Below are 14,377 nucleotides of genomic sequence, written 5' to 3' on the forward strand. Positions count from 1 at the left end.
GAAGCAAAACTAAGATCAGGGTTCTGATCCTTGCCGGTTTAGACAAAAACTCAAAACCAGAGACACAGAGCACTTGGGACTTGATTTAACTTTTCAGCACAAGCCTGTCTTTTGACTAGGAAACTGGTCATGGACTCAGGAGAGATGTGGATTCCATTCTAGACATAGAGTTTGAGGAACTTGCATCTCTGTGCTTTAATTTTCTATGGTAAACTAAAATGTGTTTTTCCTCCTCATTCTTTCACTGCTTTATGTGTATTTAATGTAGCTCTGTTACACAGTGTAGCTCCAAGCCAAAGTCTCCAGGCACTGCTATAATGCTGCTCTAAAATGCTGCATCCCAGAGTAGCTAACAATTGGAACATGCACCTGCTCTATGTAATTATTGTGCTAAATTGAAATATAAAGATACAGCTAGCCAAAGTCAAGGATATTAGTGTTTACAGTTGAGGGGCTCCTGCTTTGCCCATACTGTGTAAGTTACTTGCTCCCATAGAAATTTGTATTCCTTTGTGAATAAAGTTCTGTCCCTCTTTAAAAAATCATTTTCACTTAATATGAAGATTAGAAGTGAGAAAAGTTTTCTCCCTTAGTCAGCTCAGTCAGTCTTGAATATTCTGCCTGATGATAGGCAAAGTTCTAGCACTTCACTTTTGCCTTCCATTTCTGCTTGATTTTAATTACTTCTTGTGAGTTATTTAGCCAGGTTTTCCCTTCAGTCTATTCCAGTAAAGGCCATAAAATGTGCACCTAACTTAGTAATGGGTTCCTGTGAGTCGTGTCTGGGCTCCTGCTACCCTCGCACAAGGCACAGGATTTGCACTGACCTGAGACCAGAGGCATAGTTGATCCAAGTAGCTGTTTGCCTGAGTTATTCCTCGTTACACACAGGCAGACTTGAATTATCTGAATACCTGGTCAATTAGTCCCATAGCCATCAAAACCAAACAATACCAGGAGTTATGATGAATGCATGAATTGTGACGGCATCTGTTCCCTACCCTTTCTGCTTACTTTTGTCATGGGGAGCTATAACTTTGAATTTCCTGTCCTTTTTTGTTTATTTGACTTTTTCAACGTATTCATGTCATTTCTTTGGCACAGAGTAAATGGGAGGAATATTTATATAGTAGTTTTGTTCCAGGAACTCCGACTTGCTCTCCCTTGAAAATAGGGTTTTTTAATTTCTTAAGGATGCTGTTAACTGGGATATATTTAGTTGAGTTTCGGGGGGGGAAAAAGCTATATTCTCATCAGTCAGCCTTTAAATAACTTCACTAGAGCTGAAAATGTAGTTCAGTTTTCTATCTGGCATACAGAAGAGTTGCTTTCTATTGAAGGAGAGTAAACTGTGAGATCTTAAAATACAGTCTGTTTAAGTTTCTCTCTCCTCATCTTTACCTCCAAATCCACTTTTACCTTTCTGTTTGCTCTGTCCTGTGATGCTGCTGCTCTTGTGGGTGAGCATTTGCTTGTAAAGAAAGCAGTGCTCAGATACCCCACAGAGCAGCAGAGGAGTGATTTTATTATCACAGTGTTGCATTCCCCTAGATAAAGGTTTTCATGGGGTTTTTTTAAAGCATAGATCCAAAGTCCCAAATTTGTTTTCCTTGTGTTTGCTTTCAATTCCTTAAGCCAGGATTTTGATAATTAAAATACAAACCAGTTTAAACTCTGTGAGATACAAAGGGTGCCATGCATTTCATTGTAATGTGGATATGTGTCTATATATGTATACACACATATATACTTATGTACGCATACATATGTAAGTATATATGCATATATAAAGTAATCCTTGCCATAAAATGACCATGCTCCGCCATGAAGGTCTGTTGAATCTTTTGCTGTGGTATGTTTGCTCCCATTAGAGCTAACAGTGAGCTGCTCTAAAATTTGATTGCTCTGGTGCCTGGTTCCTCTGGATGTCTGGTGTCTGCTGTCAGCAATTGTATCTCCTCTCTCCCTCTCAACATTTTTTCTGTTAAGACAAACTCTTCTAATGTCTTCTCACAATGAAGAAAAGACAAGCGCAAGCTCTTACAGCAAGCTTTTAATTTTTGTGATCACCAAAGGAAACATTTACTTTTGGCACAGTTGCATTATCTTGGTGTTTGATATTTATTCTGTGATGAGCTAATGTGATTCCCGATAATGAAGTGATGTTTCTGATTTTAATCTCTTAAGTGGATCATCGTGCATTTTGTACTCTTGGATGTCTCAGGTCCCATTGCTGCTATGTTAGTCCTCAAATGCTGGGTGCTAATGCTCCCTTTTTAATTACCTATCAAATACTACCTCTGCTTCTCTCATAATCAAAGTCTGTCATTGCTACACTTGGTGCCAGTTGTGGTAAGAAAAAAATAAAATAAAATCAACCCCAAGACTAATCATTGAGTAACTCCACTAATAACTTCCACCCAGCCTAACACCTCTGCTTTCAAAACCATTTCTTGCCATTTTACTGGAAACCAACTCTTTGCCCAGCTTCATATTCCTCATCTGTTTTAGACATTGATCTCCAGCACAGTACTCTGTCATATGCTCTGTGGGGAAAAAAAATCCCAAACAAGCTACAGTGAGGGCTACTGTATTTTTTTGTTGTTGTTTAGAATAACGTGGGTACTGTCAAGGCTCTTAATCCAAGCCCAGCGTTTGCTACTCTACAAGTTCTGTCATGATCCATGACTATATAGTTATTAAAAGTTTCTGTTACCGGAACTGAAATCGCAGTTGTCAGTTTTGCACTGATGTGGGTTGGAGGTTGTCCTTCTGACTTCAGCATATCACACTTAATTTTTGCTTCCAGCTAAGTCATTTTTTCCGTTTATAAACCTATGCTTACGATCCCTCTTTCCTTTTGCCTCTACTGTGGCAGCAGTGATTATCTGATGGGAAGTAATCTGTTCTTTCAGTTATTCCTTCTATTTCCCTCTAGAGTAATGTAGATTTTTAAGGTTTTATTATCCCTGTATGACAGAGGGTGACTTACACTCAGTGACTTCTGTGTTCATCGGCTAATTTTCTCATTCAGTTGTTTCTAATGGACGTAATACCTTAGCATGAAAGAAAGTAATCTGTGTTAGTGTAGAGAAGTGAGTCTGTATTAGTCTAGAGAAGAGGTGACTGAGAGGGGATCTCATTAGTGCATATAAATATCTCAAAGGCAGGTGCCAGGAGGATGGTGCCAGCCTCTTTTCAGTGGTGCCCAGTGACAGGACAGGGAGCAATGCCATAAACTGAAACACAAGAAGTTTCACTTTAACATGAGGAAGAACATCTTTACATTGAGGGTGGCAGAGCACTGGAACAGGCTGCCAGGGAGGTTGTGGAATCTCCCTCTCTGGAGACATTCAAAATCCACCTGGACATCTTCCTGTGTAACCTGCTTTAGGTGGCCCTGCCTTGGCTGCAGGGTTGGACTGGATGATCTCCAGAGACCCCTTCCAACCCTAATGATTCTGTGATTCTGTGAAATACAGGAATTCTCTGAGGAGATCATTGTCTTTCCTCCATTAGTGGTTTTGCATCTTCGTTCATTATCTGAAAGTCTGTGTTTCCAGATAAACAGTGAATTATTGGCTAGAATTACTAATACTATTACTCAAATCCTTACTGATTCTCAAACTTAACTCTGAAGCATTGTAGTGAACTATCCAGCATTACTCAGTACAATGTCTCTATCCTTCTGCAGTGTTGTTTTATTCTTGTTATACTTTTTGTTTGTTTACCCTGCAGTCTGTACACAGCCCCATACCTCCACCTCCACAGATTTTATATCTGTCTTCCTGCATTTTATTCAAAACCTCTGTCCCGGTTGTTACTGATGTCCTATCACATCCCTGCTACTTTTACAGTACTCAGTTTAATTATTGTAGTGTCTAACAGACCCAGTTCTTGAGCTGATCAGGTTTCTGGAGTTTGTACGGGAGCATATCATTTGGTGGTTATTGGCAACTTTTTGCTCTTCTTTGAGATCAGATGCTGCACTAATTTGCAGAACTATCACAGCTACTCTTCTCACCATTTCTAATCGTTGGTAAAAGCCTCACTCTGAGAAGGGTAGAAAAGTATGTGTTTGGAAGGGTGGGAAACAGACCTAAATGTCTATAAACCTATAGGGATTAGGTTTACAGCTAATTTTAATGTCCTCAGCATTGTCAGAAGTGTGGGGAAATGTTTTGCTTTGAACACAAGTAGAAATAAAATGTGACTGTCAAGAGATGAGCAATAGTGCTGACTGAACACAGTGCAGAGCACAGAAAGTTAGCAAACTGAGCAAATGTTAATATTTTCTTCTAATATCTTTCAATTGCAATAAGTATGGGTGTTTCTTTTAACAATAGCAGGTACACAACTGTTTCAGAAAGGATTGTTGATAGTGGCCTTAAAACAGCACAATAAAACATTGGCTGTAACTCCTAGAAAAACAATTCTCATTCTTTTCTAAATAGTGTCCTGGAACTCCATCCAGCTGAAGAAACAAAATGGTCCTTCAAATGTTGTGCATGTGATCACCCTAAAACACAATCAGTCTGATGTGACAATTCCTCAATTTAACAAATCTAATAACAGCTCAGCAGGGTTCCACTACTGTAGATTTATGAAGGCAATGGTTTGGAGCAAGTAACACTACAAGAAACATTATTCACATGTCAATAGGACTGGAAGACTATTTAAAGAATAATATGCAGCTAAATCCATAATGGCTGATCCATGCTAGATTTCCCTGATTTCTTGCACTGATAGTGATCAATATGTTGGAAAATTCTATTGCACACCAACCAAGCATTCTTGATACAATTGATAAGTACAAGAAAACCCCAACAGTTTCTGCAGTTTCACTGTAGCATTGCTTTAGCTCAGTGTGTGGGAACTGGTGGTGGGAACACTATTGTGTTTTATTAAACCCCTGGGAATAAGATTTACAGTCTCTTTGTGAGTTCAGATTTGAAAAGTTCCCACAACAGTTTTCTGGAGTTTAACCACTTTAAATCTGAAAATCTCAGTGCTGCCAGAACCTTTTGCACCTGCTCCTGTTGTTGGTAGTACCTGTAAGGAGTAGGGCTGAAAGGTACTATCATCTGCTTTTCTTCAGTCTTCTTTCCAGTTTTGTTATGCCTTAGGTAGCCCTGTGTGCAAGTTTTCTTCATGTTGTTTTTTAGTCAAGAAGAAACGGAGGAGGGATGCTCATACATTTCCACAGAGGAGCTGTGATCATTCTAATTTTTCATTTTTAGGGTTTGTTATTATTACTACCTACTGAACACGTGATTTTCCAGAAAATAAATTAGCTCAACTTTTTAAAATATCAGGTTTAAAACAATGTTTTTGAATAAGTATTGATGTTAACAGCAAAGCCCTATTGTTCAAGGTAATATGGTAGCACAGTATGCAATGTGGGAAACCAAAAATCCACTATGCTTTGTGTATATGTGTTTTAATCTGATCGGAAACATTGTTCACAATCCAGTGGAAAAGTTCTACAGGGAGTGGGGGGAAATACTGCCAGAATTCTTGTAGCCATGAAAATTTATGGTGCCTGACATCATGGTTAGAAATGATCTCAGAAGTATGTACTTATTCACCCATTTGTCCCACCCTTACCTCGACCCAGATGTGTCAGTAAACACATATGAGGTCTTTTCTTCCCTTGGAATTAATTAAGTGATGCTTCAGAGTCACCAGCACTAACAGCAGGTAGAAGAATCACTCACTGGCCAAAAGGAGTTAGTATGCCTGCTTGGATTTTGGTATTAAGGCTTTTCTCAAATTCTAACCAAATTTACTAACTCATGGCGGGAAACCTGTTCTATATATCTTTTGCCATCTGTTAATGTTAAAGGCATTTGTAATGTAATCAAATAGCTTTTCTTTATAGGTCCCTAGACTAGCTTCAGCATCTGGGGTTTTTTTGCTTTTGGTTGAAAACCCTTCACTAAGTTGTAATAAAACAAACTGACAGTGTCACTTCTATTATTGAAAACAATATATATTTCCTTGGAGATGATGAAACTGTATTTCCTACCAGTTTTCTGGCATCACATCATAAAAGAAAGAAGTGTAACTATGAAAAAGATTGCATAACTGAAAAAAAAAAGCCCAAAAAACACAAGAAATTTCTACAAGTGATGGCAGAGACCATAAAGAGCAGCAACTTACAAAACAAAATCTCAAACCATCTCAAATGTGGACATCAGTGTTGCATCGCATTGACGTATTTTTAGAAACATTTAAAATGCAGCTCCCCTGGAGGTTATCCAGGGGCTCTGTCAGGATTGCTCATGTGAAATTCAACTGGTGCCAAGTTGCAGTTTTCAGCTCTTGCAGATGAAAGGTGGTGGGTTCAGTGCGGGGAAAAGGCAGTGTGGGAGGCATTTACTGTCCTGGAGGAGTGCAATGTGGGAGCACACACTGTTCTCCCCAGCAAACATCCTGGGGAGCTGACAGCTCCCTTAGGTTTGCTCCCACTGAGTTTCCTTGAGATCCTATACTTGTCATCCCAGTGGAGTGGAGAAAGATCTTTGCTGGCAACCCAGAGCTGTGGTGACCACTGCTACTTACTGTCACAGGGCCAGTCAGGTGTCCAGCACAGGGCTTCTGTTGCAAGTGGCACTGTAAGTGTCCCCAAAAAGTGGCCATGCAGCCCGCAGCATTACATACCCAGCAACGTTTGGTGCCTGCATGGTAAGCTCATGGTCTCATGGGAAATGTTGTCATCATAGCTGTCTCCTTTTTTGCAAGACAAGAGATGATGATTTCCCATGCTTGTCAATCAGGCAGCTTTCCCAGCACTGAATCTTAGCAAGCTTTTTAAAAATTCTTTAAAAAAAATAATTTAAGGCAGCATTGCACTTGACATTTAACTCTCTGGTTACCATGGAAATAACACCAGCGATTGTGCAAACCCCTGACAGGCACAACTTACAATGAATAGTGAGGAATCAAAATAAATAGGTAGGGAAAACAAACTGCAGGCAATAAAAGATGCGGACCTACCTGTGTAGTCATAAAAGATTTGAACCAAAATTCTGGAGTTTAAAACAATTGGTGCTTTCTTTTTAAATTATTCAGTTCTCTGGATACTTTCTGAAATGCAAAATTAACTATTACATCTATTTTTTTTTAGTAATCTCCTGTAAGCAGCAATTTTTTGGAAAAAAAAATTAATCTCAAGTAATAAACAGCCAAGTTGTAGCTATTCCTACTGTCTGAATTTCCAGCCTCGCCAGTTTCTCTTCTAGGCAAGGATGTAATAATTGCCACCCCTCTGTCTTCCCAGTCAGTACAGATAAATCTCACAGTCCTCACTGAGCATGTCTCCACTTGCAGTCCTTGCTGAAGAAGATTTTATAGGGTTTGATCTTGTGCAATAAACTCCTGTCTTTCCACACAACACATTCCACGTGGGAACCTGCCTGTCTTTTAAGCTAGAGAATATATTCAAAATAAGGCACTAACCAGCCTGTTGTTTAACCTAGCTACATGCTGCATTTCTGTGCTCTTGTAACTGGCATTGAGTTTGAATTAAATCTTTCCAACAGATCCTGTGCAAACTTTGCAGTACACTCCAGTTACAACCAAGATTCAAAACCAGCTCTAATAGCAAAGCCAAAGACTTTGTCCAAACTTCAGGAATGTTAGTGGCAATAAAAATTTGCAGCTAGCATTAGAGTACAGGAGACCATTTTGTCACACTCTGCAATACCACTACCCTTTACAAACACATAGTTCAGTTGTTTGCAGGATTTGCGTGCTTTCATTAGCATGCCTAGATAGGTGCTCTTCCAAGTGCTGAAAATCATTTGCCTGTACTCACAGGGAAAGGTTTCATTCATTCCCATAGCTTCAAGGAGCTCCAAGGCCCCTGTTTTCCAACCAGATCACTCTATGTGACGTTTCTCTTGCAGACACACCAGCCTGCTGTGTTGTTTTTTTGAGGACCCTCTAGTTAGTACCTCAGCTTGGAACTGTTGTTTCCTATCTGAAATTATTCAGTTTCACTCAGTTTACTAAAAAAGAAAACAGATGTCTCCATTTTGGAATGCTCCTTGTATTTGCACAGCTTATGGTAGTTCTTCAGAACAAGCAAAGAAGTAAAATGGTGGGCACTGCTTAGGGGCAAGTGTTCTAAAAACTGGAAGAAAAAGAAGTGGTTGATAGGGACTGCTTCTGATCAGCAGCCACTTCATAAAGTTCAAGGCACAGAGCCAACTTCTGGAGTGAGAGAACAGAGGTGAGAGATAGTTGGAGAATGACTGCCATGTAAACACTTCCAAATTTATTCTGCATTTCTCTCTTGTTTGTATTTCAGAAAGACGAGAAAGCCACGATAGCCAAGATGAACCGTCAGCGTGCTAATTCCATCAGCCACAACCCACCACACTGGGGTGTTGACCGGCCCTTTTATAACCACCTTGGACCTCACCAGGTCTCCAAGGAGATGAAGAGAATGGTAATGGCTTGCTTTATGGACATTAATTTATTTTCTATTTGGTATATCATTATATATCTCTTCCTATTTTGTCTGATGGGTTTTGCAGCCCTGAGGGCGTTTTCCAAATGGGGGTGGTAAGTTCTGCTTTGACTTCAGAAATAATAATGATTGGTACATCTGGAGGTGAGTGATCATGAGATGAGGTGCAGAGCTGTTTGAGAGGAGAAGGGAGGCTGAATAGCACAAAGAAGGCTCTTTTGTCTGATTTGTCCCACGTTCTGAAAACTCGTCCAGGCTGTGTGAGAAAACGTGATTAGCTGCAAAAATTGCTAAGTAACCCAAGCATTCAAACAGCAGCTGACATACATTTGTACTAGATCATTACAGACTTCAGCACCTGCAAAGGTTTCTTGCTTGCAAGAACAGTTTGCCAGATGCTGTTCCCCTTCCATGAGCTATGTGCCTATACCTACTGATGGATTGCCAGGAAACACACCACTGTGTTTAACTCTTGAGAATACATTTTCAAGTACATGGATTAATTGGCCTAAGGTAGCAAGCACCTTAATTCCTTGCTATACCTTTCAGTCCTAAATTAAAATGAACAAAAGCTAGTTACTAATGCAATTGGACCAAGAGGCTTATTTTACATGAAGTTGTATATGATATCATGCAATAAAGAAGCAGAGAGAGTTTCTATTATAATGGGTATTTGTGATAATAAAAATATTTAGCACCTCTACAGCTGCGTGCATAATTAGTTTGCTTTATGACCTTACTAATGCTCTTTTGACCCTTTGTGCACAGTAAGAGTGTGTATTTGTTACCCACTTTGTTGCCCATAGTCAAAGCTCTACTCCTGGTCACCAAAGCCTTAAAGTATTCAAAAAACTTTTTAACATGAGATTCACTCCCACAGCTTAAAAATTTTGGCATAACTATAAGCAACTGCATATGGTGCCTTCTAATGGGAAATGCTGGCACATTTATTAACAGTTGGTGCTAATATTATTCAATCATAATATTATTTCACAGTGCTAAACCAAATTTCTTAATCTCCATAGTAATGTTTCTTTCATTTCTCAGATCTCCAAATGAGGGCTTCTGACATAAGCGTACAGATCAGTGGAACTGTGCATTTTTTATGTAGGCTTTTCAATAGAGTGCACTCAATAGGCATGACATTATTAGAAGAGCCTAATCACACTAGCACATAATTATAATTATAAGTTTCTTTGAATAGCTTTTAAGGGGTTCTTGCAGCCTCCTGTTCAGAAACAAGGTGTAAGCATGCCAAATGATATTATGCTTCTTGGTGTTAATTACAGTTTGCCATGTCTAGCTGGTTGTTCAGTTGGAAAAACATAATTATTTATTGAAATACCAAGCTGAGTCCTAAAAACTTCACTGCCCCTCACTTGTAGGAGGAAAAGCTTCTCTCCTGGCTTTTATTTTTTTTTCTCTCCTTATCTCGAACCTTTTCTTGTAATGGAATTTATCTTTTATAAATCCAGGAGCTCAGGAAAATCTTTTCCACTCAATAGTCTTCTGTACTGCCTCTTGTATTAAGCTCTTTTTTGAGAGGCTGATGTTGCATGCATCAGGCTGTTCCTTGAAAGCCAATTTAAACCTGATTCAGATGTATTATTTTCAGCTAGACTTTTTGTTGTTTTTGTGACTGTTTTTTAAAATCTGATATATACAGTATTTCCCACTGGTTTATGTTTGAGATGCATTAGTCAAAATGAAAACACACTGCTCTCCGTGACCTCCATCTCCATTTTACCGTCTCCTAGAGGGGCGTTTTATTGATTAGATCATAAGAACAATTCCTTCATCTCCTGTCTCAACTCTTTCTTTGTGTTAACTTCTAATTTAAATATTAATTACTTTGTTCACCTGGCTTTGCACAGTACTTTATTTGTCTGTGATCTCTAACGTGTTACATGGATGCTGTGTATGTTTAAACGCACACAGTGTGTGTTGGCTGCATGCACATGCACACTGTCTGCAGACTGCCTGCTTAGAGATACAGAACACAGAAGGGGAGCAGAACTACAAAGGCTTTTTTCAGTGCTCCTCTGGGACAACGTGTCATTGATCTTGGTAAGCTGCACTAGCTTTCAAAGCTCCTGATAATGTACTCTTTGTTCCACATCACCTACCTTTCCCCCAGACCTTTTGCACATAATTATATGTAGCCTTTTTCTTGGAAACTTTGAATATGTAAGGTTGGATTAGTCAAAGTAGGATGCCAAAGGCAGGCATTGCAACATTGCCTTTCCTGTTAAAACCTGAAGCAACTTAGCCTTATAATTTCAAAGCAAGTGTTAACAAGGGTAATTGTGAGATAGCCCTCATGCAGGAACCAGATAATGTTGCAGTGATGTGCAGTTACATTATATTAATATGTAGATATGAAAACATTTGTGGGCAGGGAGTAATATGGATATTTATAAGGGACACAGGTTTTTGTCATAAACTTAAAACATTTTGCATTATGAAGACAACAATATTTCCAGAAAATAAAAGAAGGACTTTTTTTTTTTTGTGGTGCTTCCCCCAAAGAGAATATAAAAGTTCCCTGAATTGCATTTTTGGAAGGGAACTGTTATAGAAAACAGAATTTTTGTCCATTTCTCTTTCCTTTGAACACTGGTTCTTGTAGCTGTCTCTGTTCTTAGATATATGAGCAGTAGTCCTGGATGACATGGATTAATATCAAAAGTAGCCATATAGTCTTTTCCCCCATCTGCCTCTTTTTTAATGGCATTTCAACATGCTGCTGTATCTGAGCACGTCAGCAGGGTGTTCGGCAGCATTTGTGTAGGAGGGCAGCCTGGCATGCAGCATAGAGAGGTCTTTGGTCCTTGCTTCTCTCTACGTTGTGGCTTGGGGCTGGGTCCAGCTACCTTTCCATGATGCTACTAGCCCAAGCTGGTCCCCTGGGCACACAGGTTTTTTTTCAAGTACTTGCACTTACACATAAATAAGACAGAACTTACATGTGTCCATGCAGCAGTAATCTGAAATGTCCTGGAAAATTGGAGTTATTTTCCTACTCCTACCCTAGTTAACTGGGTCCCCTAGCTGGGATTTCAACTGTGCCAGCTCATCCCATCGTGCCAACAGCCTCTCCATCTCCTTCATACACCAGTCTGCTTTTCAGACCATACCTAATCCTTCTTTTTCCCCTCTCATTGCTTTGCAGTAGCCTTTCTTGCCTTGCACAGCCTCCACAGGGAGGCAGCAACCAGAAGACACTGAAGTTGCGCATTGCTGACCCTGAACTCCATTAGCTGGTGGAGCTGCTGCCTGTAAAAAGCCAGTCCTGGGGACTGTATTGAGTTGGGCTGCAGTGGATGCAGTGGATGCCCCTAAAAAGGTGGTACATTTTCAGGTACGAGTGGACTGGGAGAGCAAAGAGCCTTGCTGTGAGCTGGCAGCTCTGCTTGGAGCCTTGACCTTGGGAGCCAGCCTTGTTGGGCTGGGTGATGCTGCCAGCATGGAATCGAGTGGAGGGTTGCCTTGCCCAACCAAGGCAAGCAGCGAATCCTAGATAGGATCAGGTTTGTAGCTGTATACAGGGTCTGAAAAGAGCCAAAGAATGGCAGAGCAGCAGCACAGATGCTTTCTGGTTTCATTGCTTTTTACAGCATGTCTTCTTGTTTCTCGAACAAAAGTTGTCAGTCTAGGACCATTAACTTATCTCTTTGGAAATGCAGACTTTTGTACTGCTCATGATATATGCAAAGGAGTAGCATCCACCAAGTCTCCGTATGCCAACCTTGTCTTCCCCACTGTCTCTCTGGTCCAGTTTTTAATTGCAACAAGAATTGAAGAATTCAAAAATAAATGGACTTGAAAGCATTTGAGAGTACAGGTATATTTATAGCTATAAAAATATTTATACACCACTAAAAATTCCTTTGCTTTTCCCAGTATAGATTTCAGAGTGCTTTTATAATTATTGATGGATTTTAGACTTCTGGAAATAATACTCATGTGCCAGTTTTTATTTGCAAAACCAAACTACTATTAAGAAACACAATTTTGGGTTTGTAATTGACTGCAGACTGAAAGAGGTTTGTTGTAAAAAGTGATAAAAAGGCAAATGTTGATACCATCCAAGCTCTTGTGAGACCTCACCTGGAGTATTACGTGCAGTTCTGGTGTTCTCAATAGAAAAAGGACATGAAACTGTTGGAACAAGTCCAGAGGAGGGCCATGAGGATGATCAGGGGACTGGAGCACCTCCCATATGAAGACAGGCTGAGAAAGTTGGGGCTGTTCAGCCTGGAGAAGAGAAGGCTGCGGGGAGACCTCATAGCAGCCTTCCAGTATCTGAAGGGGGCCTACAGGGATGCTGGGGACGGACTCTTCATTAGGGACTGTAGTGACAGGACAAGGGGTAATGAGTTGAAACTTAAAGAGGGGAAGTTTAGATTGGACATAAGGAAGAAATTCTTTACTGTTAGAGTGGTGAGATACTGGAATGGGTTGCCCAGGGAAGTTGTGAATGCTCCATCCCTGGCAGTGTTCAAGGCTAGGTTGGACGGAGCCTTGGGTGATATGGTTTAGTGTGAGGTGTCCCTGCCCATGGCAGGGGGGTTGGAACCAGATGATCTTAAGGTCCTTTCCAACCCTAACTATTCTATGATTCTATGAAAGTTACAGGTATGTTCTAGATGACAAATGATTCTCTTGCATCTTTCACCCTGCTCAGCGTTATTAAGGTTATAGCTGGAAAACCACATACAGTTTGTGAATACAATCTTTCAGGAGAATGTGGATGAATTGAACATAGTCCAGTGGGGAAAACTGCAAATTAGGAGAATTTCAATAGTGTGACCTGTGAAGAAGTGTTGAAATAATTGATTCATTTAGTCTAGAAGGGAGATGACTGGTTAGAAACAAAAGTCTTCAAATACATGAAGGCTTGTAGGGACAAGAAATAGTAATAAATCATCCTCCCTGGCAGCAAATGGCAGGATTAAAAATAATCATCTTAATTTGCAGCAAAGAAGATTAAAGTAAAGAAAAAGCTCAGATGCAAGGAATAGGCTGTATAAGCAGCTTGTGAAATTCCTAATTTTCCTGAAAACATTTTATTTATTTTATTCAGAGCTTTACAGTCTGGAGAAACATCACAAAATCCTTTGCAAATATAGAAACAGTAATGTATAAAAAAGTCTGTATTAGGAAAATTTATAGGAAATTAAGAATATAATAATATGAGATAGATGAAGATTTTGCGAAGTTTCTAATCTGGGTTGCACAGAACTTTGAAGCCTCGATCTCACCCATTGTAAGGGAGCCAGCTATACCTGCATTTGCCCTTGTTTAAAAAACTCAAAGGCTGGAAATCCCACAGTCTTGCTGGACATCCTTTTCAGCAGTTTATTTTTGTTGATGTTTCATTTCACATTCCCTCACTTCAGTTTTAAAACACAGTGATGCATGAGCTATTCATAGTAGATAGAGGACAGTTTAATTTTCTCTCCTTTACAGTTATCTTCTCTGTATTTGGGGACTATTATCATGTCTCTGCAAAGGTCTGATTCCCTCATCAAGTTTGTCCCCTAGCTGGTGCTTTCAAGCCCGGTGGTTATTCTTGTTCCCCTCTGAGCACTTGACATATCATCAGTAAGATGATGAAAACTTATCTTTCATCATTGGTGCCTGCGCCAAACCCAGAACTCCTACTGGGGCTTTATTAGTGCTGCTCAGAAGATGTTTGTTGGCACAGCCTAATGCTGCCCAGCGAAAAAAAACAGCATTAGTTGTGTCATGAGATCTGCTCAGCTGTGGAAAGCCCTGCTGTTGCATCTTAAGGCTGTCATACACTATATTTATTTTACACTGGCTAGTGGGACTGAGCAGCTTTGCTTGTTACAGAGATACATATTTGGGGGAAGGTTTAGATGGTCAGAAGCAGGT

The 14,377-nt window shown here is 39.9% G+C and overlaps 1 protein-coding gene across 1 annotated transcript in view; it reads left to right on the forward strand.

Annotated features, from left to right (window-relative positions):
* The window catches only part of ADCY5 (adenylate cyclase 5), a 221,565-nt gene that overhangs the window by 166,287 nt on the left and 40,901 nt on the right, over positions 1-14,377 (forward strand). The window contains exon 8 of the mRNA XM_005153796.4: positions 8,315-8,455. Within this exon, the coding sequence (XP_005153853.3) occupies positions 8,315-8,455 (141 nt within the window). The remainder of the gene's footprint in view (positions 1-8,314; positions 8,456-14,377) is intronic.

The sequence above is a fragment of the Melopsittacus undulatus genome, chromosome 4 (assembly GCF_012275295.1).
Source record: "Melopsittacus undulatus isolate bMelUnd1 chromosome 4, bMelUnd1.mat.Z, whole genome shotgun sequence".
Taxonomy (NCBI): Eukaryota; Metazoa; Chordata; class Aves; order Psittaciformes; family Psittaculidae; genus Melopsittacus; species Melopsittacus undulatus.